The 21498-nt window shown below is 50.4% G+C and overlaps 1 protein-coding gene across 1 annotated transcript; it reads right to left on the bottom strand.

Annotated features, from left to right (window-relative positions):
* Positions 1-5535: 5535 nt before the first annotated feature.
* Positions 5536-12145, bottom strand: Rflnb (refilin B). The gene is made up of 3 exons (XM_005349527.2): positions 11794-12145; positions 9232-9341; positions 5536-6696 (listed from the first exon to the last, which is right to left on the bottom strand). The coding sequence occupies exons 1-3, from the start codon at positions 11995-11997 to the stop codon at positions 6366-6368; spliced, it is 645 nt and encodes a 214-aa protein (XP_005349584.1). The 5' UTR covers positions 11998-12145; the 3' UTR covers positions 5536-6365.
* Between the last annotated feature and the right edge of the window lie 9353 nt (positions 12146-21498).

Below are 21498 nucleotides of genomic sequence, written 5' to 3'. Positions count from 1 at the left end.
GGAACTGGCTACACAGCCCAGGCCAACCCTGAGCCCAAGATCTCCCTGCCTCAGCCACACAGTGACAGAATTATAGCCTTGAACAACCAAACCTGGCTTAAAGGGCCTCCCTCTCTTCTCTGCTTTGCCCCAAAAGATCAATGAGTTAGAGAAAATGCTATCCCAAAATGTGGGACTTTGGCATCTAATTGTGGCAGTAGGAATAGGGGAAGAGAAGGGCGGTCTCTTCCTGACGCTCCTCGCCTTCCCAGAAGCCAACTGTGAAAGGCCTTCCCTTCACTTTCTGACCAGAGGCAAGCCATAAAACCAAGGAGGGCCTGGAATACCAGCGCTGGAATACCAGTTAGAGATGATTGTAAATTCAGGGCTAGCCTGAGCCACATCTGGAAACCATGTCTCAGAAGACCCAGCAAACAAAACCCTAGGTAGAATGGGATGGTTGGGATAAAGGAAAAGTGGACATGGGAGCAGAGAAATACATATCCTAATTAAGGGAGCCATCTTAGGGTTGGCAAGAGACTTAACTCTAGAGTGGCTCGCAGGTGTCCAGGGAGATGTCCCCAGCTAGTACCTTGAGCAACCGAGGAGAGGGAACCTGAAATGACCCTATCCCTATAGCCATACTGATGAATATCTTGCATATCACCTTAGAACCTTCATATGGCGATGGATCGAGATAGAGACAGAGACCCAAATTGGAGCACCGGATTGAGCTCTTAAGATCCAAATGAGGAGCAGAAGGAGGGAGAACATGAGCAAGGAAGTCAGGACCACGAGGGGTGCACCCACCCACTGTGACAGTGGAACTGATCTATTGGGAGCTCACCAAGGCCAGCGGGACTGGGACTGAATAAGCATGGGATGAAACCGGACTTTCTGAACGTGGCGGACAATGAAGGCTGATGAGAAGCCAAGGACAATGGCACTAGGTTTTGATCCTAATACATGAACTGGCTTTGTGGGAGCCTAGCCTGTTTGGATGCTCACCTTCCTGGTCCTGGATAGAAGTGGGAGGACCTTGGACTTCCCGCAGGGCAGGGAATCTGGACTGCTCTTCATTCTCTAGAGTGAGGGGGAATGGAGTGGGGGGGAGGGGGAGAGGGGTAGGGGAGTGGGGGGAAGAGGCGATGTGTGCGAGGAGGGGGAGGGAAATGGGAAATGGGGAGGGAAATGGGAAATGGGGAGGAGGCGGAATTTTTTTTTTTGCAACAACTTAAAAAAAATAAAATAAACAACAACAACAAAAAAACCTAGATAGTCCGTCCTCTGACCTCTCTCCCCAGTGGTTCTCAACCTTCCTAATGCTGCGACCCTTTTAAATATAGTTCCTCATGTTGAGGTGATCCCCGACCATACATTTTTTTGTTACTACTTCATAACTGTAATTTTGCTACTGTTATGAAAAGTAATGTATATACCCGTGTTTCCTGTGGTTTTAGGTAACCCTTGTGAAAGGGTCTTTCAACCTCCACAGAGATATAGAGCCACAAGTTGAGAAACACTTCCTTAAGCCCTTATTGGGACTTGCATCCTGCCCTAAACTCCTAGGAAGGAATGCCATGTAGAATGGCAAGCACCTCCCACTCCCAGTACATTTGGTGTGTGTGTATGTGTGTGCACGTATGTGTGTGTGTGTATCACTCAGGGTTGATGGCTGAGTCTTCATTATGGAAGTCAGGCTAGCCTCAAATTCTCAATCTTCCTGCTTCCATCAGCTGTGAGCTGGGGTTACAGGTGCAGGGCAACAGGGGCAGCTGCCCTTCAGGTTTTTACTTCTGCTAGCCCTGTTATGCCCAGATCAAAGAGTCCCCCCAAAACCAACTAGGAGACCGAGTCCTGTATGTAAAAGCAAAGAGCCTTTGTTCTTACACAAGTCTGCAAACTCGGACTCTCCGTGTGTTGAACTTATTGGAGTGGTCAGAGAGCCCTGAGCTCAGTTAGGGTTGGGGTTTTATAGTAGAGGGGTGAGGGATCGCTAAGGTTCAGGACCCCTGATTCACTGACATTTGTCTAGGGGTGCCCTGGTGAAAAGCGGTAGGGGTGTGTGCTGGCAGGTGATCCTACCTACAATTGTTGGAACGTTAGGAATTTCCTTTGGATGGTCTGTTTCTGGGTGGTGCCTGGGTGGACTCAGTGGTCTTTTCTGGAACCAGGTATTGCCTTAGGGTAAACTACTGAGACTCGGGTCTCTATTTAACTTGTCAAGACTGGGTCCTGTAAGCCCTGGGTCTCAGAAAGCACTTATTACATCAATCTGGATGTTTCCCTCTTGTTCATCGGTCATCTTTTTCTATAGGGTCAGCTGGAGGCAGGCCAGAGAAAGTCATTACTCTCCTTCTCCGTAGGGCTTTACCTCATCAGACGGCGTGAATCTTTCTTTTTAGACTTGAAAATGTCATTGCCTCCGCCACCTCATTTAGAGATCCTGGCAGCTAGGGCGACAGCTCAACTTAAGATAGCCATGCTGTGCCGCTGACACTCCCTCCATCCGACAGTCCTGGACAGAAAGCCTCCGGAAGGCTCTTCATAGGTTCTACTCTGTGTGTGTTGTCCAGTGCCTGCAGGGGTTTCCAGCCCAGTGCCTCGAACTGCAAGGAAAGCAAGGTGGATTCCACCAGGCACGCAGAGTGGGAGGTGCTGTGGAGAGAGGTGAACAGACATCCCAGGTCACGGCTACATTTCCAGGAGGATCAATGTCAGGGAAGAGTACACATTGATTCTGGAATCCAATTCCCTTACTAAAAGTGTGCCCAGCAATCAATATCCCTCCCCCACAAGAAAGGCTCCTCCCATCTGCATGTTAGCAGGCAAATAAAATCACTTCTATCTGGGTGTGCTTGAGCGTGCCCATAATCCCAACAAGGTCATCCTTGGCTGCACATCTGAGGCTAGCCTGGGCTACATGGGAACCTGTCTCAAAAATGTGTCAGTTTTCTTTTCAAGAGACAAACAGGGGCCGGAGAGCTGTGGGGTCGATGAACAGGGGTCCTGGGTGGGGTGGGGGGTGGGAGGGTCTCAAGATGAGGGTCTTTCCTCAGTGTGCTGATTCCAACATCATAATTTTACTTAATAAAAATAAAAGCAGCCCAGGCATGGTGGCACAGCCTTTAATTCCAGCCTGGGAGACAGAGACCGGCTTGTCTTCGTGAGTTTAAGGCCAGCCCAGTCTACAGGGTGAGTTCCAGGCCAGCCAGGGCTGCACAATGAGCCTGCTTATTAAAACTACCTAAAACACCAAAACCACAAAAAAAAAAAACTAAAAAAACCAAAATGAATGAAAAATAAATAAAGCAAGCAAGCATCTCTGGGTTTTATGTTTTAGATAATTTATTGTTAAATGGAGAAGTCACAAAGCAAAAATGGAGTGGGACAGAAGTCAAAGGTAATTTTAAAACTTTTTTTTTGTCTTTTGCTGTGTGTCAAATATTTTCTGAGTTTAAAAACAGGGAACACGTGAAATGAAAAGATACTTGTTCAAATGAAGTCTGCTTTTAGACGGTTGAAAGAAACACTACCTTTCTCCAGAATTACACAGCATCCGCAACAGCCATAACTTAAGAATCAGAGTAAAAATCTTCATAATGAACACACCCAGTCTCTCACGCACACTTAGGAATGTCAAGTGAGTGAGTTTTTAAAATCTCCTCTTCCACTTTGCCAATTATTGGGAATCTGCTCTTGGCTGGCGACACCTCCATCAGTGTGCTCCGGGCCTGCAGCTTCCGGGCGAGAATGAGAGCTGGCTTCGGAAGAACCTCAAGGCGCAAAACCCGCCTTTCCATCCCCAGTAGACATCCACAGTCGCTCGCTTCTACTTACTGATACAGTTCTGGTTCCATCCACACCTAGAATGTTCTGCCTGAACTTAACATGATCCAATTTAACTAAGACCAGAGAGAGAGAGAGGGAGAGAATTCTTAAGGTATCATTCTGAACCTAAAACATGTGTCTCCAAAGGGGCAGAGCAAAGCGTTGGTGATTTTCCTAATTTAAAAATTGCATTGCACCCGGCGGTGGTGGCGCATGCCTTTAATTCCAGCACTCACACTCCCGAGACAGAGGCAGGTGGATCTCTGAGATCAAGGCCAGTCTGGTCTACAGAGCACACTCCAGGACTGGCTCCATAGCTACTGAGAATCCCTGTCTCAGAAAAAACAACAACAACAACAAAAAAAAACAACCAAACAAAAAAAGGTTTTATTTATGTTTGGGGGTGGTGCACACCTTTAATCCCAGCACTCAGGAGGCAGAGGCAAGTGAATCTCTGTGAGTTTGAGGCCATCCTGGTCTACAGAGTGAGTTCCAGGACAGCCAGGGGAAATCCTGTCTTGGAAAACCAACACCCCCCCCAAAAAAATTGTATTTGCCTTTTTTTTTTTGTCCCGAGACAGGGTTTCTCTGTAGCTTTGGAGCCTTGTCCTGGAACTAGCTCTTATAGACCAGGCTGGCCTTGAACTCACAGAGATCTGCCTGCCTCTGCCTCCCAAGTGCTAGGAAAAAATTGTATTTGCAAAAAAAAAATTGTATTTCCCACTTCAGTGACATTATAAAGTCAGATAGAAAACCCACTTTTGCCAATAACTGCTTTCCCAAAGCCAAGCAGCATTTGTTACTCTGACTTCAACTGAGGAGCTTGTGTGCCCTAGTGTCTCCAACTGAGCTGCACCCTAGTCAGCTGAGACCCTGAAGCCAGCAACCTCTCTGCCCAGCGAGATGAGTTAAAAGCACAACAGACCCGGCACCGCCGTCGTCTGCAGGGGGCATGGACTAGGCGGCTGTGGCTCTAGACAGCTTCACAGTCTTCAAACGAGAGTGATTATCTTTGCTCCTTTTTACCATACTAACAAGTCTCTGCTGTAGCCCCAGGGGAGCCAGCGTGTTCTCAATTCTGCTTTCCGGACAGATGGAAACCATGTTCAGAGACCCAGAGACATCACAGAAGACAGAGCCGCTGTGACCCACTTGACATGATTTGGATGTATTCAGAGCAAATATGTACAGCTCGTTCTTTCCAGTGCTGGAATCAAACCCAGTTTGCCACTTTCTTTCCTGCAGCACTGTGGGGCCTGGCAGGGAGTTCTAAGGGGCAGGGGAGCAGGGGCAGCCTGGTGCACAGTACCCACTGGGTCAGCATTGTCCTTGCTGCTGCGGCTGGCTCAGCTGAACTCTCTAAGTTGGCCGGGAAACACCTTTGATTCGTCACTTCTGGGGTGCAGTGGTACAGAAGAAATGTCCCCCATGGCCACAGAGGCAAGGCTGTTGTTTGAAGTGTCACTTTCCCATTCCTGAATTCATCTTAGCTTCCTCTGGATGGTAAGCAATATTGCTTGCTTTTTTGGGTTAAAAAAAGCAGTCACATCCGAGTCTGCCTCCTTCTACTGCAGCTGCTCTTAGGCATGGCGGCCCACAGCGGGGTCCCTTTTCATGCACTTCCAACATGCGTTTTTTTCCAAAGCATTCTTTCAAAAGGCTGTTTCTCTCAAAAAGAGCCCTCTGCTGCATTTTTGCCTTGTGAAAAAAAAAGGAAAGTATTTCAAAACCCCAAAATACCTATGAGCAGAATTACACAAGTCTAGGGAGATGTTAACCAGATGCCAAGCATGCTAGGGCTGCCCCAGAGCCCGCGCCTGGAACCAACCTTTGAGAACCAGACGGGTAGTGCCCCAGACCGGGCTAGCTGTTTACCCAATCCAACGATGGCGGAACGGGCAGAGAGCTTATGTTTCACAGGCATCTCCTTTTGTGGTTTTTGTTTTTCTCCTCTAATATCATGAAAAAGATTTTGATAATACTAAGAATTTGGATTAGCAGGGGGGAAAAAAGGAAGTGGAAACAAAAAACTGGTCCAGCACGGGAGTCTCCCCAGGTTGGGCACATCTGTGCATCTCAGCCCCCAGAGGCAGCTCCCTTTCCTTTTGTTCAGCGATGAAGATATGCATGGCTGAAATTTCTTAGAATTCACTCTTTCTACTCCAGAGACAGTCCCACTTTCTTCATCAGAAAATGGAGGACAAGCTCACCTCAGCCCGTCCTGATGGCGTCATCCTTTTGTTCTGCCTATCTTTGTTTTCCCCCAAACAGAGACTTTGGGGAAACTGCATCAACCAACCAGAACATATATATACCTGCTCCTTTAAAAGAAACTATCCGAAAAATTTTAAACGAAGCCAAGTTCCTCTATTATTTTAAGATGCAGTGATTTTTTTTTCTCCTTCCCCTGGCTAGGCTTAGAGGTATCTCCAGGTTGGACTCCCCTGGGGCTAGGGTGACATGCAAGAGCAAAGTGTCACCCAGCTTGTCCAGGATGGTCTGGGGGCCAGGGCAGTGTGTGAACAGCTGGCCCAACCCCGAGTAGCTAGCTTGAGTCAGCATTCATCCGAGAGACTGTCACTACCCAGGAACTCTGTGGCCTCGAGCTCCACGCTGGACAGAAACCTCCTCAGCTTCTTGTGGCAGTTGTAATCCAGAGTGGTGGTGTAGACGGTCTTGGGGTACTTGGGGTAGACAATGGTGGTGCTGAGGAAGCGTGTGGCCTTGTGGCGGGGCTCGAAGCGCACCTCGGCCTTATAGTTTCGCCAAGTGCAATTGGGGATACAGGTGACTGTCTGGCTGCAGGAAGCCACCACCAGGCCCAGGGGCATCTGCACATCGTCAATGAAGTGTCTCTCAGAGTCGTACTTGACCGAGGAAGTATACCTGTAGGGAGACACAAGCCAGCATGAAGCTGTCCTGAGCTAGGAGCATGGGGTCCCAAGTGTGATGGCTCATCTCTCCTGAGGTGCATCAGGGAGAAGTAGCAAGAGTCTATGGGAGTGTTTTATGGGAGGCATGTTACTCCAGCTACTTCTATCTCAGGACCTAAATGGATCTTCCCAAGCATCCTGGAAGAGGAAAGAGAGATGAAGAGATGAAGGTCTCAGTGTCCGTGAATGAAGGACCTGAGTGGGTGGATGTGTGGTTGAATGGATGGATGGACAGACGGACTGACTGATGCATTTGCAGGGCTGGGGGTACAAACCATAGCCTTGAGTGCTAAGCAAGAACTCTACCCCTGAGCTAAGCGCCCAGGCCTGAGCTGGGACCTAAATGCAGCACATAGGCTTCTGAAGTTTACCATTTCCCACAGCAGGCCACAGCCCTGAATTCCATTCCCATTTACATAAGCTAGAAGCCCTCAGCCTAACGACTTAACTTGCCTACGCCTCGAATCCTCTCTTATGACAAAGGGTCTACATGCAGCCAAGTGCTGCCGGGGTAATTAAGTCACTCACAGCACATAGCCATTTTGGGTTTGGTCATTGACTGGCCACATATACGACAGTGGTCCCACGGATTATATCACCCAGTGACATAGCACCTTCTTATTATGCCCAAGTGCATGCTGGCATGTGATGACTTGATACAAGTTAGAGTCATCTGAGAAGAAGGAACCTCGATTGAGAAAATGCCGCCAGAAGTTTAGCCTGAGGGCAAGTCGGTGTGACATTTTCGCGACTGGTGGTTGATGTGGATGAGTGCAGCCCACTGTGGGCAGCGCCATCCCTGGGTAGGTGGTCCCAGGGTGTGTAAGAAAGCAAGCTGAGCAAACTCGGAGGAGTGAGCCAGTAAGCAGTGCTCCTCCATTGTTCCTGCCTCTGGGTTCTTGCCTTGACTTCCTTTTATGATATGAACTAAGACGTCTTGTGGTGACATTACCTGAGGACCTGCTCTGATCGGCTCTGTTGTTGGGCAGAGCTGAGTCATGGAATAAAGTGGAGTCAGCTGCTCTCTGGGGTAAAGAGCTTCTCCATCTGCTCCATGAGCAGCCAGCTCTTGAATGAGAAGAATTCTAGAACTGCCAAGTGCTATGCCATGGCCTCAACTATGGTTTGGAAACCTCCCAACTCTGGGAGACCAGGGACCTGACCCTGTCAATGAAAGCCAAGTGCATCCCTGATGGCGACAAACGAACTCGCCATTTACATCCCTCAGTTGCTTTTCTACCACGACTACCACCTCCACCACCTCTACCACCACCACCACCTCCACCACCACTACCACCACTACCACCACCACTACCACCACCATCACCACTACCACCACCATCACCACTACCACCCACCATCACTACCACCACTACCACCACCATCACCTCCACTTCCTCCTCTACCACCACCACCACTACTATTACTACTACTACTATTATTGTTGTTGTTGTTGTTGTTTTGGGACAAGGTCTTGCTAAGTAGGCCAGCCTAGCCTAGAATTTCCTGCTCCCGCCTCTGCCTCCTGAGTGCTGGCTGGGACTGTAGGTGTACACACACTTCACGGCTGGGGGCTGGTGTGTTCTAGAAGCATCACAGTGACAACTTGGCTACATTAATACTACAGCTTCACAGATGTTAGCATCTCCACGAGCATCACGTGGGTGAGACCCAGCATTTTGTCTCTTCTCCCTGAAGTCACGAGACGCTGATGGGAGCCAGTGTCACGAAGTCACGTCCCAGTTTTGTCAGAAACACAAGCTCCCAGGGAATAAAAGGCTAACCTGCTCACCTCTAAATGGATGAACCTCCCTCTGTTCCATATCAAAGGCCCCTTTGTGTTCAGGCAGCTGAAACTTCAGCTACAAAACCCCAGTTGCCAAAAGTAAAATTCCTTTCGCTAAAAAGACAGCCCTTTGCTGGAACCTCTCCAGGACTCTTTGCCCCCCAATCATCCCGGGTGAGATCATTCCCAGAGGACCTGTCCAGTGGCTAACATGAGACAGGGTCATAGCACCTTGCAGGTGGGACAGAGGGGGATGAGTGGCTTCAGGAAAGAAGTGATGTTCAACAAAATCCTTGGCACCCGAAGGCATGGTGTATGAAATGCATAAAGCATGTGGTAGAACTTCATCTCAAAATCTCACCTTTATCAAGTATCTAGTAGAAATAGTGTTGCACACCTGTAATCCTGACACTCAGGAAGCTGAGACAGAAATATCATCCGAAGCTTGGATGATAACCTGGCCTACATAATGAATGCCAAGCCAGCTGACTCGACATAGCAAAGTCCCGTCTGGAAACTAACTAACTATCTGCATAAATAAATGGTGTATCTACATATTTAACTAGACATCATGCAAGAAAACAAGTCAAACTACTGACAGTCTTCGGGACATTTTCATAATTAACTTTTTAAGACAATAACCATCAGACCTGGAATTTAGAAACATTTTAAGAAAAATAATATCAGGGTCAGTTCACTCACTTTATTTCCTTCGGCGGTAAGGGATCAAACTCAACTCCTTCGCCGAAGGACAAGGGACAGAGCCGTGGTGAGCAGCCGGCAGCCAGCGAGTGGGTCAGAGGTGCTGGGTTCTTCGGGGAGAGAGGAGAGAGTGGTTAGATCTACGACTGATCGGCCAAAACACACTCCACAGAAGGCTGAGCCTCTGAGCCTCCAGGGAGGGGTCACACGGGGACCACAGCCTGGCCCTACAAAGGACAGGCCTAGCCACTGGCATGGGAAGTGCACTAGACAAGGCAGAACGGTCGGGGTTCAAAGCCCAGATCAACCCTGCCGCTCCACGTTTCAGGGGTGGGCCTTGCACTCATGAGCACATTAGGCGAGGTCCGTCCTGCGTGTGCTCTGTGCTCAGTGGAGCTCAGTGGAGTTGTCCCCGGTCCTGTCTCTCGCTGCACACTGGGGAAGGCTTGTGCAGAAGAGCAAGCTGACGGGAAGGATGAACTCCACATCAGGCCTGAGGCCAGAGTCAGAGGCTGCTGTACCACAAGAGCCCTGCGGTAAAAAGCTCTTCAGACCCCTCAATTATGCAGAGTGCCCCCCCCTTATTGTCTCAGCAATAGTTAGAGAAAGGCCATGACTTCTGCAAGGAAGAAAGCTTCCGGATTTTTTTTTTTTTTTTTAGGTAAAAACCCACTCCTGTTTCCCTACCTCCTCTGCTTCTGGGGTTGACAGGGCAGCAGCCATCCATGACAGAGGTTCCTACAACTCTGTGGCAGTGGACTCAGGGATGTTTTTGTTCCACGTCGGCTTCCACTAGCCAGAAAGCTCCGGGGCAGAGCACAGTCTTTGAATCCGTCAGGGAAGCTCAGGTGACAGTCAGTCTCTGGTCACCCAGTTTGCTAGAATCGGCCCTCTGTGCTTGTGTGCAGAGATAAACACAGCGCAGAGGGCCCTCCACAGCCCTTTGTGCTCTCTGGCTTTCTGAGATCTGTCATTTTCTTTGCTTAATTTAAGAGCAAGAGCTACATCTGTGCCAGGGTGTGGAGGTGGCAGACGGACCCACCCCCAGGACAAAGAAGGCAAATGTTTCTAAAAGGTTGGCTGAGATCTTTATTGTGTTACCAGGACAAGACCCAAAAGCCAAAAGGACTGGCGGAGTGTCCTGGGGTACTGCTCCAGGGCTAGGATGGAGCTTGGTGACTCGGGGTTGGGGGAACAGATACAGTTCAAGCCAAGGTCAGTAATGAGATGTGGGGGCACAGTGAGAGCAGAAACAGTGGGTCCTGCTCCACTCTCTGGCTGCCAGAGTCATGTGGTCACCCCAGTTTGTTCTCCTACACTCTCAAGACAACTTTCATTCGGGGTCCATTTGGCTTCCCTTTCCCCCTTTCTCATTCCTGCCCACCAGACAGACACTCCCTGGGTATCTAGGTGTGGGAGGGAGATGAGGTGGCTTAGCAGTAACGGAGACCAGAAGGATGGATACCAAGCCATAGGCTCTGGAACACGTCTGAGAAAGCTCTCAAAGGAGGTGACATAGCTGAGCATGGAAAGGCCACCAGGACTTGGATGGGAAAGGTGAGGGTCAAGGTTCAGGTCAGGTAGAAGAAGGGACATCCGAAACAGCCGTGAGTGTCTGGTCTGTGGTCAGAGCAGGTAAGATGAAGCTGAAAGGCCAAAAGGCCCAAGCTGAAGCAAACTTCACCTTGGAATGAAGTATGAGGTGCTGATGCTTGCTGAGACAGGGTCAATAGGTCAAGAGGGCCCACACCACCAAAGTCCCACCGTGGTCCTTAAAAATAACACTACCACTGGCTACCCCACGGGAAGTCCAGTCAACAGCCATCCCTAAGTCATATACACATTGAGTTTCAACTGTAGGCAGGATGTGGCCTCTCCTGAGACTCGCCTGCAAACCACCACCTGAACAGACAGATCCAGGGGCAAAAGAGACTTGGAGTTTTTCTTACAAAAAGTTGAAAGTAAAAGGATTAAAACTTTCAAAGCCCTGGCCACCTAGAGGACTCCGATATCATTGAGATCAGAACTCTGGCTGAGTTAGGTATTCAGGACAGGGGCCCCGACAGCACACCGAAGGCTCGTAGCGTGACTCCTCAGGTCTCCCAAAGGTTGGCCGGCCTTGTGCCGCGAGCCCAGAACACACCCCTCTCCCAGGTCCCGGCAGAGGGAGGCCGCCTAGGGAGCTAAGCCTCGGGGCGTAGGCCCCCGGGTGGGGAGGGCCGGGTTCCCTGTCCGTGTCCCGGGAGCCCCACCCAGCCCGCCCCGGCAGGAATGTGGTCGAGCCGCAGCTTGGCAGCCCCGGGGGCCACCACCTCGAAGGGAGGAGACCGCGGCTCGCCTCTCCCGGGGCTCCCGCGCCTCCCAGGCGATGACAATTTTCCAGCCACTGGCTCCAGCTGGCCAGGCTCTCTCGCTGCGCTCCCGCCCCGGCTCCCGGCTATAGCCACGCCGTCTCGACGGGCGGGTGACTGCACCGACAACCGACTGCGAGCGCTGGGGAGTCCTGAGGCGGGCTCCGGGGTGGGCCAGCACGGGGAGAAGTCTGTGCACGAGGCAACTCACCGGGATGGCTGGGGTCGCCGCCGCGTCGGGCTCCAGCGTCCCCGGGACCGGAGCGCGTTCCCCACCGCCGCCCGCCGCGAGCCCCCAGTGGCTGGGGCTAGGGCTTGGGGGCAGCCCCGAGTCCGGGCTGTCCAGGACGCCGTCGCCCTTCTTCTTCGTGTCCACGAGCTCGGGGACATCCTGCAGGCTCAGCCGGCCCACCATGGCTGCGCGTTTGGCGTGGCCGGGGCACAGCCAGCTCGGTGTTGGAGTGCGAGAGAGGGCCGCACACGCGGGCCAGGGCTGCTGCCCTCCGGGCCGCCCTCCTTGCCCCGCCACCGGCGCGTTGTCCGGGTGTCGCCGGCAGCCGCGCTCGCTCGAGGTCCCGCCTTCCGCCCCGCCCCGGGGGCCGGCCCAGCCGTGGGGACCGCCAAGAGGCCGTGCACCAGGGGCCGCTGCACTCCCGCCGCGCGCCGCCCAGAGTCTCCGCGCCCCGATCTTCCCGCGACGCCCCCTCCGCACCCCCCCTACCGGCAACCGCGTCTCCCGCTGACAAGGCTGCCGGCCTCCGTCCAGCCCCCCACCCTGTCTCTGGGGTGCGCGGGGATCCTTGCCCTGTCCCTCGGACCCCGGGAGGTGCTAATATCTCTAGATCTGGCAGCCCAGAGCCAGAGCCGAGTCCCAGCCTGCAGAGGCCTGGGGGGGGGGGGGGGACGAGCAAACAACTGGAAATTATTAATACTTAATGCGCCTCGTATGGCTCCGGCCGCCTGTTGGCTCAGCAGGGCCGGCTCTGGCTCTCACGTCTGCCCCGGAGGAGAGGCGGCCTACTCCTCCGGACTCCCGGGAGGCGTTGATCACTCCCTGGACGGGTGCTTAGCTGAACAGGCTGTGGCCAGGCCAGGCAGGAACGTTCTAAGGGTGTCACAGGCTTGGATTTCCAAGAGAGACCAGCAAGCAAGCTGCCCAGCGGTTGGCTGTCTTAGGGCCCAAGATCCCCTTATGGAGGCCGCATTTTTTTTTCTTCTTTTCATTCACAGGAACTTTCCTTCCGTGCCATCTGAGGGGAATCCCTTCTAAAAACAAGACAAAACCAAAACACAACAACAACAAAGCAGACTGTCCTTCCTGTTAGTTGACAGAGAAGACCCTTCTTTAGTGGGAACTAGTTGCATGGGGTGGAGTGGGGGCTGGGGGGCTGCCCAAATTCATTGCTTTTTTTCTCATCTCAATGTCCACGGTCACCACCGAGTACACACAGTCCATACAGTCATCGCACTTCTCTGACTGTGAATCGTGAGGTTGCTCTCTGAGATCCTGGAACCGTGACCTCCGCCAGACCTACTCCGTGCCAGCTCTGAGCAAGTGTCACATACCCCACAGAGGACACCCCTGGCCCACCTGTACACAACTCGGCAAAGACAAAGCCCATCTGTCCTGACGGTCTGCTCTAGAGTGGCTCAGTTCAGTCCTCCTTTCTCTCTGCCCATCATTTTCAGATAAGGAAACAGAGGGACTTGCCTTGCCTTCCAGTCACATGGCAGGGAGAAGGCAGCTTGCTCTGAACCAGAAGCCAGCATCATCCCTTCTCCAGATGATACGTTCTGGAGCGGGCTGTATCAGGACGTTGTTCATTCTTTCAGGGCACGTGGGGACAGGTTCCGAGATCTACGGCGTATGGTGCCCGAAAGTGTCTACTGCAAGGACATGCTGTGCTGTCACACTTCCCCACTCCTGTTTTTCCCAACATCTGCACACCTCAGCAGTGCTGTGCCCCTGGCATTAGAGGAGGAATCCCTGTACTTTCCCAGGGTGTGGAAGGTGGGCTGGTCACATTGGGAAAGATGACCAGGAAGGTGGCAATCGCTCTAAGGAGATGGTAGGACCCAAGAGCTGGAGGACGAGACCGAGAAAGCTCAGCATGCTGGGCCCCGACAACCGCATTCCATCTCGGTGCCGATTGTTGTGGGGAGTTTGCCTGCTTTGGGACTTGCTGACTCCAGAGCTTGAGAAGCCACATTGCACTCTCTGAGCTGTGCTCTGAACACTTATCTACATTCTGTCAGAAGACTCGTGGAGACAGCAAAGCTGCCAGCATGAGAAAGAGAAGATGAAGCGTCCAGCCTTGGAGGGGTCAAGTGGATCCAGAGCATTCTTTTTGGTCCATGTTCTCACTGGCACCAGAATCATCACCAGCAGCTGGCCCAGGATGTCACAGCAGCTTCTGGACCCCAGGAGAAGCTGTCATCAAACTGGACACAGGGAGTAGCTGGGCTACAACCTGACCACCAAGAACAACCTCTCCCAACTCTTTTAGGCACAGACCAAACAGGGCATCTTCCTGCCTCTGGAGAACTACCAAGTAACTCTCAAAGCATAAGCTGAGTGACCCACCAGTCTGCAGTCTGTCCTTCCTTCCTTCCTCCCTCCCTCCCTTCTCTCCCTCTCTTCCCCCCTGTCTCCAAAGCTGGGATAGGGTGAGGGCAGAGGTGCTCTTGGAAAGAGAGAGAGCCAAACCACTGGCTCAGCACCCCACCCCCAGAAGGGGACTTCCAGTGTAACCAGGTGTGAACCTTGAAGCTCAGATCCTGGAAATGGGCTCTGTCTCTGGAGGCCTGAGTAGTGAGTTTAGACTTAAAATATTTTGTTTTTAAGTTCAAGTCTTACAGACTGGTCTGAAATTCTAGACAATTCTCCTGCTTCACCCTACCACACTAGAGCGCTAGGGTTATGGTATGAACCAAATATCCAGCTTCAAATTGTACACTTAACGGAGCCTTCAAATTCATGATCCGACATCTTATTCCAGATGTTTCCCCCAGGATGTTGCTCAGAAATTTCTAATTCAAGCTGGGGGGAAATTCCAGGTCAGTCAGGGCTACATAACAAGGCCTTGTTTAAAAATTAAAGTAAAGCCAGCAGGGAAGAGGAGAAGGTACCTGCTTCTGCCCTAAGCCACCCTATCCCGGCTTTGGAGACAAGCTTTTACTTTTTTTATTTTTTTTTATTTGAGGAGTAGTTGGGGTGTCTGTAGAAACCAGGAGGTAAGTTAGACAAAGCAAGCAGAGCCCAGAGAGACCACAGAGCCCAGAGAGAGAGACTGGCTTCATCTCAAAGCTGTCCTTTCAGAGAGGGGCCATGACCCCTAGGCCTAGATCAGAAGCACTGTGTCCTCACAGAGCTTGGCTTCCAGCCTGAGGCTCTCCCAGCAGGGTCCAGGAACAAAAGTTGCCTGACAATGGGTACCAATCCTGCATTTTTGTGGGGGGTTTTGCACTGATGCCCAACTGGGAATCAAGTCAGGCAAGGGCAAGGCCGGACCCCCCTCATGGTTGCCTCTTATTTCTGTGGAACAGCTTGTCTTCAGCAAAAGCCAGCCAGTGGATTAAAACCACTCCTGGCTTAGTTTGCTGGCTCGTGCCCATGTCCATGGCACCTTGCAGTCTCCAGCCGCCAGGGTTCCAGGTTGTTCTCTGGTCCACACTGTAGAGGATCTGCCTCACTGTCCAATCGTATTTCTTCCTCCTTCATTTGTATTAATGCCAACAAAATGTTTTCAAAAATATAATTTAATTTTGTTCTTTAAGTATCTGAAGATTAAAGCCCTTGTTTTCAAAGGACATGGAAAGGGATCTGCCATATGTAGTAAAGAAGGGAAGAGTAAGTGGCACAGGCCAGAAATATCAGCACTCGAGAGGTGGAGACACGGGGATCAGGAATTCACGAACTGACGACCATCCTTGACTACCTAGACAGTTTGAGGCAACCCCCCTCCCCTTTTTTTAAGGGAGCATGGCTGAATGAAAAAGATGTGCTTTAGCCAGGAGCCAGGAATTATGTGGTGCATAGCTGTAAAACCCCAGCACACAGGACAAAGACATGCTCTAAGGGTGAGAGACCCAACACATCCCACCCGAGTGTGGGCTCTGGTGTTGCGGGCAGGGATGGGCTGATAACCAGGAGCCCTTAGGATTCACAGGGTGGCACAGAGCCAGAGGAATATCCAGGGGCTTGTTTGGCAATTTCAGAGCTAAACAGGCCTGAAGGATCATCAGCAGGCCCCTTTTCCAGCCTCTCGCCTGGGAGCTCACCAGTTTGAATGGAGGTTTGCTCAAGCCAGAGGGCAACATTAACCCAGAGACCAAGTGCGGCTGGTGTGTAATCAGGCAAAGCTCCCTGTGCAGGGAGCCCCCACAAGCCCTGTGAACTCTGGCCCTACCTGGATGCTCCCATCTGCAAACTCAGAGCTGACTTTCCCAAGTGCTCCCTAGTTACACTTGAAAAGGCCCACTGCTGGCCTTTGCAGACTACACCAGATGGGATTTTGCAAAGGGCTACATCAATGTATTTGTACTTCTGGCTCTGTTTGGCACATTCAGACTGGACAAGGGCTTGCGAGCTGGGAAAACGGACTTTGGTTAAGCAACTGAAGGTCACACTCTTGGTTCCTTGCCTGACAAATAGAAAGATATGCTGTCACTGTCCCTTAGACAAACAGCTGGCCTGTGGGGCCACAGGGCAAGGCCACCTCAAAGGTCTCCAAGGTGCTTTAAGACCACAGAGGATCCAGCGCTGTATGACTGCCTGAGACAGGACGGAGAATGGAGTCTTCGGGTGCACCCAGCTGCTCCTCATATGACAACTGCTTGAGGCTGGAGAGAGAGCTTAGGGGTTGAAACCGCTGGCTGTTCTATCAGAAGTCCTGGGTTTGATTCCTAGTATCTACAGAGTGTCACGACTTTCTGTGACTCCAGTCTTTGGAGATCAGGCATCCTCTATGGCCTGGCACCTCCAATCCAGTAGACCTCACTGAACACCCCCAGATTTTATCCCATGCTTTCCTTTGTTAGATTTTTTTTCTCTTTTTTTATTCTTATGTAGCTGAGAATGACTTTGAACTGAACACCTGATCCTTCTACCTCCAGCTGCCAAGTGCTGGGATTATAGTTATGCACCACCATGCTTGGCTTTATATATTAATTTAAAGTTTTAAATTTATTTGCTTTATGTGAGTATTTTTCCTGTATGTATGTGCCCCATATGCGTGTCCTCAGAGTTTTTAGAAGGGGTGCCGGGTCTGTTGGGAGTGGAGTTACAAAGTCCTCCAGGAGTGTGGGGCTTAAAACTGAAAAGCACTTTTTGAATAAGAACCAAAAGCAGAACAACCAAAACAGCACCCTGGGACTCTTCCACGGAGAGCCGGGCTTTCAAACCTCATCTCTGCTACAGAACTGCAGCTGTCTGAGTCCCCATAGCTCGTATGGTTTGACCAGTGCCGCTGTGGAGGAAGAGCAGAGGTGCCAGGAAGCAGAGAAAGAACTACTTCACTTATTGTTATTATCTCACCACTCTGCAGGCAGAAAGGAAGACCACGGGGGCAGGGATGCACCTCAGTGGGTAGCCTTGCCCGTCTTGCCTGTCTAGCATGAATGAAGCCCTGGATTCGATCCCCTGTGCTGCAGAAAACTGGGCACGGAAGTATGTGCCTATTATCCCAGCACTGGGGAGGTGGAAGCAGGCGGATTAGATGTTCAAGGTCATTGTTGGCTGCAGATCAAGTCTCTGGCCAGCTGGGCTATATGAGACCCTTTCCCAGGAAAAAGAAAAGGAGGGAAAGGAAGCATGACCATCGATTTCATGGTTGAACCAAGGAAGCCCCGGGCAGAAGGGCCTGGGTCTTTTACACAACCAACTTGGACTAAGCAAGCTTTCTTGCAAGATGCAGCATAGGTTGGGCCACATTTGGTTTTGTGCAATGAAAATAAAAGAGGAACTTCTCTCTTCTGGGTTTCTACAGATAAAGCTGCAATTACATCCTCTAGCCCACAATGCCGGAAAAAACATCACGGCTGTGGCCAATGGGGATGTGGAGAAGTAGGTATGAACACACCATCAAAGGGAATGTCAGTAAAACCACCTTGCGGATGCAAGAAACAGACAACACCCTTTAAAAAAATGTGTGTGGAGGTTATATATCTTCCTGGATTTCTCTGTGTTTACCTTGCTCCCAAGGTCCTCTACTTCACCTCCTGAGAGTTAGGGTTACAGACAAACCTCTATGCCTTCTGGGCTTTGTGTGGGCACCTGGGACCCTAATTTTAGTCCTCATGGGAGGGGAGAAAAGTGTTTTACAGGCTGAAGCATTTCCCCAGCCCTGGTAGCTGGGGTTTTGTTTGTTTGTTTTGTTTTCTTATTTTGAGACAGGGTCGCACTACGGAGCTCTGGCTGGCCTGGACCTCACTATGTAGACCAGGCTGGCCTCCAACCTGCCCACACAGATCTGTCTGTCTCTGCCTCCTGAATCACAATCTGCAATTACAGTCGCAGGGTAGTCTAAGACAGGAGGGTTGGGAACTGGGGGCCAGCCTGGGCTACATGGAAAGTTCAAGGTCATCCTGGTAAATCTCTGTCTCAGAATAAAAAACGGGAGCCAGAGAGCTGGATGAGCAGGTAAAGGTGCCCAAGGCTAGACCTGGTAACCTGAGTTTGATCTCTCAGGTACCACAGGTGGATAAAGAAATTGACTAGGGAAAGTTATTCTTTGACCTTCACACAGTAGGAACATACCCACCCGTGCACAAAAATTGGATAAATAAAACAGACTTTAAATAAATTTGGAAATAAATGGAAACGAAGCTATACTAGGCCCTGGTCCTTGTGAAACAGCAGCCAGCGAGAGAAGGAACGATGGGTCTCTTAAGGCCCAGTTACAGGTTTGAGAGGAGCTATGGAGTTGAATCTGGCTATGCAGGTGAAAGGGCGGGACCAAACAAGAGGGTGGTGGACAGCGGGTCCAGACAGATGAATAAAACACATAACAATTGAGTAGGCTGGGACTCAGAGGTGCTGACGTCCTTGGGACAACCAGGAGTTCTCTGCCTACTGGTCACTTGATTGACATGCACATGAGGTGACCTGATGACAGGTCAGTGGGATCCTTCACCATGAGAGTATTAGGCATCTTCCTCCTGAGGTGGCCCAGATGAGGAAGCGGCTCTTTTCCCATGAATCCTTGGACATGGCTCTCTTATGCTCCTATAGCCCCAATTCACCCTGATACATTTACAGAGTGGTGCCCTTTGTCCACTGGGAATAAACCATTTATCAGTCTGTGCTGGTGGACGGTACTGAACGTCCACTGCTGGTCACAAGTCCACCCGGGTGCAGTCATCCTCCACCCTCAAACGGAGTTCCTCCAGACAAGGCACAGGCTGAAAAACCACCGTTCTACACAATATGAGGTAGCTTAGAGACCAGCCTGATCTACAGGACCTTAGTTAGTATCCTCTCTGCAAAATGAGGAACTTTGGCCAAAGCCCTAAACCAAAAACGAACATTGAACCCTGGTGCTCCAATTCAGAACTTTCCACCTGGAGGGAGGAAGGATTTACTGAAGTGGCGTAGCAAGTGCCCAGCTATTGATCCCCTTGGGGCTTTATAACCAAAGCCCGAGTGTGCACTTTCCAGCTTTCTTAGGACTTGAAATAGGCATGATGATGTGTGCTGTTACCTCAGGAGATCAACAGATGGAGATGGGCACCATGTCTGCCTCAGGGCAGCCTGTCCCTCCCTCAGGACCTCTGGAAGAGGAACCAGTGCTCTTAACCTCTGAGCCACCTCTCCAGCCCCTGGTACTTCTGTTTAATTAGAGTATCTGTGATGCAGCCCCAGCAACTCAGGCTGGGCAGGGGGCTGTGGGGCAGGAAGATTGAGGGTTTGAGGTGAGTCTGAGCTCAAAAAAGACCAAGCAAACAAATGATGTGTATATACATGTGGGGTGTGTGTGTGCGTGTGCGTGTGTGTGTGTGTGTGTAGTAAAATATATTTGGGATGAGGAGATGGTTTGATGAGTAAAGTGCTTGCTGCACCAGCTTAACAACTTGAGTTGAGATCCTTAGAACCCACATAAAAATCCAACACAGCAGAGTTCACCTGCATCTGTAGTCCCAGCGTGGCCCTGTCAGGGCATAAGGGGCAAAGACATGGGACTCACAGGCAGCTTGGGGAGCTAGCTGGCCTGGTGTAGACAGCAGTGAGCAGCACGAGACACTGTCTCAAAGGTGGGAGGTGAGACAACACCAGTGCTGTTCTGACCTTCACATAGGCACTGTGGCACACACATGCTAGTGCACACAGACAGAGGGGGAGGCGGAGAGAAAGAGTATCTGTGGTTGGAAGATCTCTCTCTCTCTCTCTCTCTCTCTCTCTCTCTCTCTCTCTCTCTCTCTCTCTCTCTCTCTCTCTCTCTCTCTCTCTCTCTCTCTCTCTCTCTCTCTCTCTCTCTCGACAGGGTCTATCCCAGCTGTCCTGGAACTCACTCTGTAGACCAGGCTGGCCTCCAACTTAGAGATCTGCCTGCCTCAGACTCCTGAGTGCTGAGATTAAAGGTCTGCATCGCCACCTCCTGGCTTGTTCACAAATTTTCAAATCAGGATGTCTAGATTCTTGCAATAGAGCAATCGAGTAGAATTGCTGAACATAAATTATAAATCATCATTTATGACCTTAGATGTAAAGTACAAGCTCCACCCAGAGCAGAAGCTAGGAGCAATCCAGTCCTGGGAGCCAACCCAGTCCTGGGACACTGGCAGACTAGGATTGAGCCAACGACCTGACTCAGAGTCTGCGACCTCCACTGGAACCGGAGTGGGACTGAACCAGTAGCCCTCCTGTACACAGACGATAAAAGGGCTGGAGAAGAAATCAGAGAATCAACACTCTTCACAATAGCCACAAATAGCATAAAATATCTCGGAATAACTCTAACCAAACAAGTGGAAGACTTATATGACAAGAACTTTAAATCTTTGAAGAAAGAAATTGAAGACACCAGAAAATGGAAAGATCTCCCATGCTCTTGGGTAGGTAGAATTAACATAGTAAAAATGGCAATCTTACTGAAAGCAATCTACAGATTCAACGCAATGCCCATCAAAATCCCAGCAAAATTCTTCAAAGACCTTGAAGTACTCAACTTCATTTGGAAAAGCAAAAAACCCAGGGTAGTCAAAACAATCCTGTGCAATAAAAGAATTTCTGGAGGCATCACAATCCCTGACTTCAAATTCTACTACAGAGCTACAGTACTGAAAACAGCCTGATACTGGCATAAGAACAGACAGGAGGACCAATGGAACCGAATAGAAGACCCAGATATCAATCCACACATCTTCAAACACCTGGTCTTTGATAAAGAAGGAAAAAAGAAAGCATATTTAACAAGTGGTGCTGGCATAACTGGATATCAACATGTAGAAAAATGAAAATAGACCCATATCTATCACCATGCACAAAACTCAAGTCCAAATGGTTCAAAGGCCTCAACATAAATCAGCCACACTAAACCTTATAGAAGAGAAAGTGGGAAGTACACTTGAATGCATTGGCACAGGGAACCACTTCCTAAACAGAACCCCAGCAGCACAGACACTGAGAGAAATATTTAATAATGGGACCTCCTGAAACTGAAAAGCTTCTGTAAAGCAAAGGACATGGTCAACAAGACAAAATGATAGCCTACAGAATGGAAAAAGATCTTCACTAACCCCACATGAGAAAGAGGTCTGATCTCCAAAATATACAAAGAACTCAAGAAATTGGACACCAAAAGATCACATAATCCAATAAAAAAAATGAAGTACAGACCTAAACAGAGACTTCTCAACAGAGGAATCTAAAATGGCTGAAAGACATCCTTAGTCATCAGAGAAATGCAAATCAAAACAA

This window comes from Microtus ochrogaster, chromosome 7 (assembly GCF_000317375.1).
Source record: "Microtus ochrogaster isolate Prairie Vole_2 chromosome 7, MicOch1.0, whole genome shotgun sequence".
NCBI classification, from domain to species: Eukaryota; Metazoa; Chordata; class Mammalia; order Rodentia; family Cricetidae; genus Microtus; species Microtus ochrogaster.
Note: the sequence above shows the minus strand (reverse complement) of the source record. Positions and strands in the feature narration are given on the sequence as shown.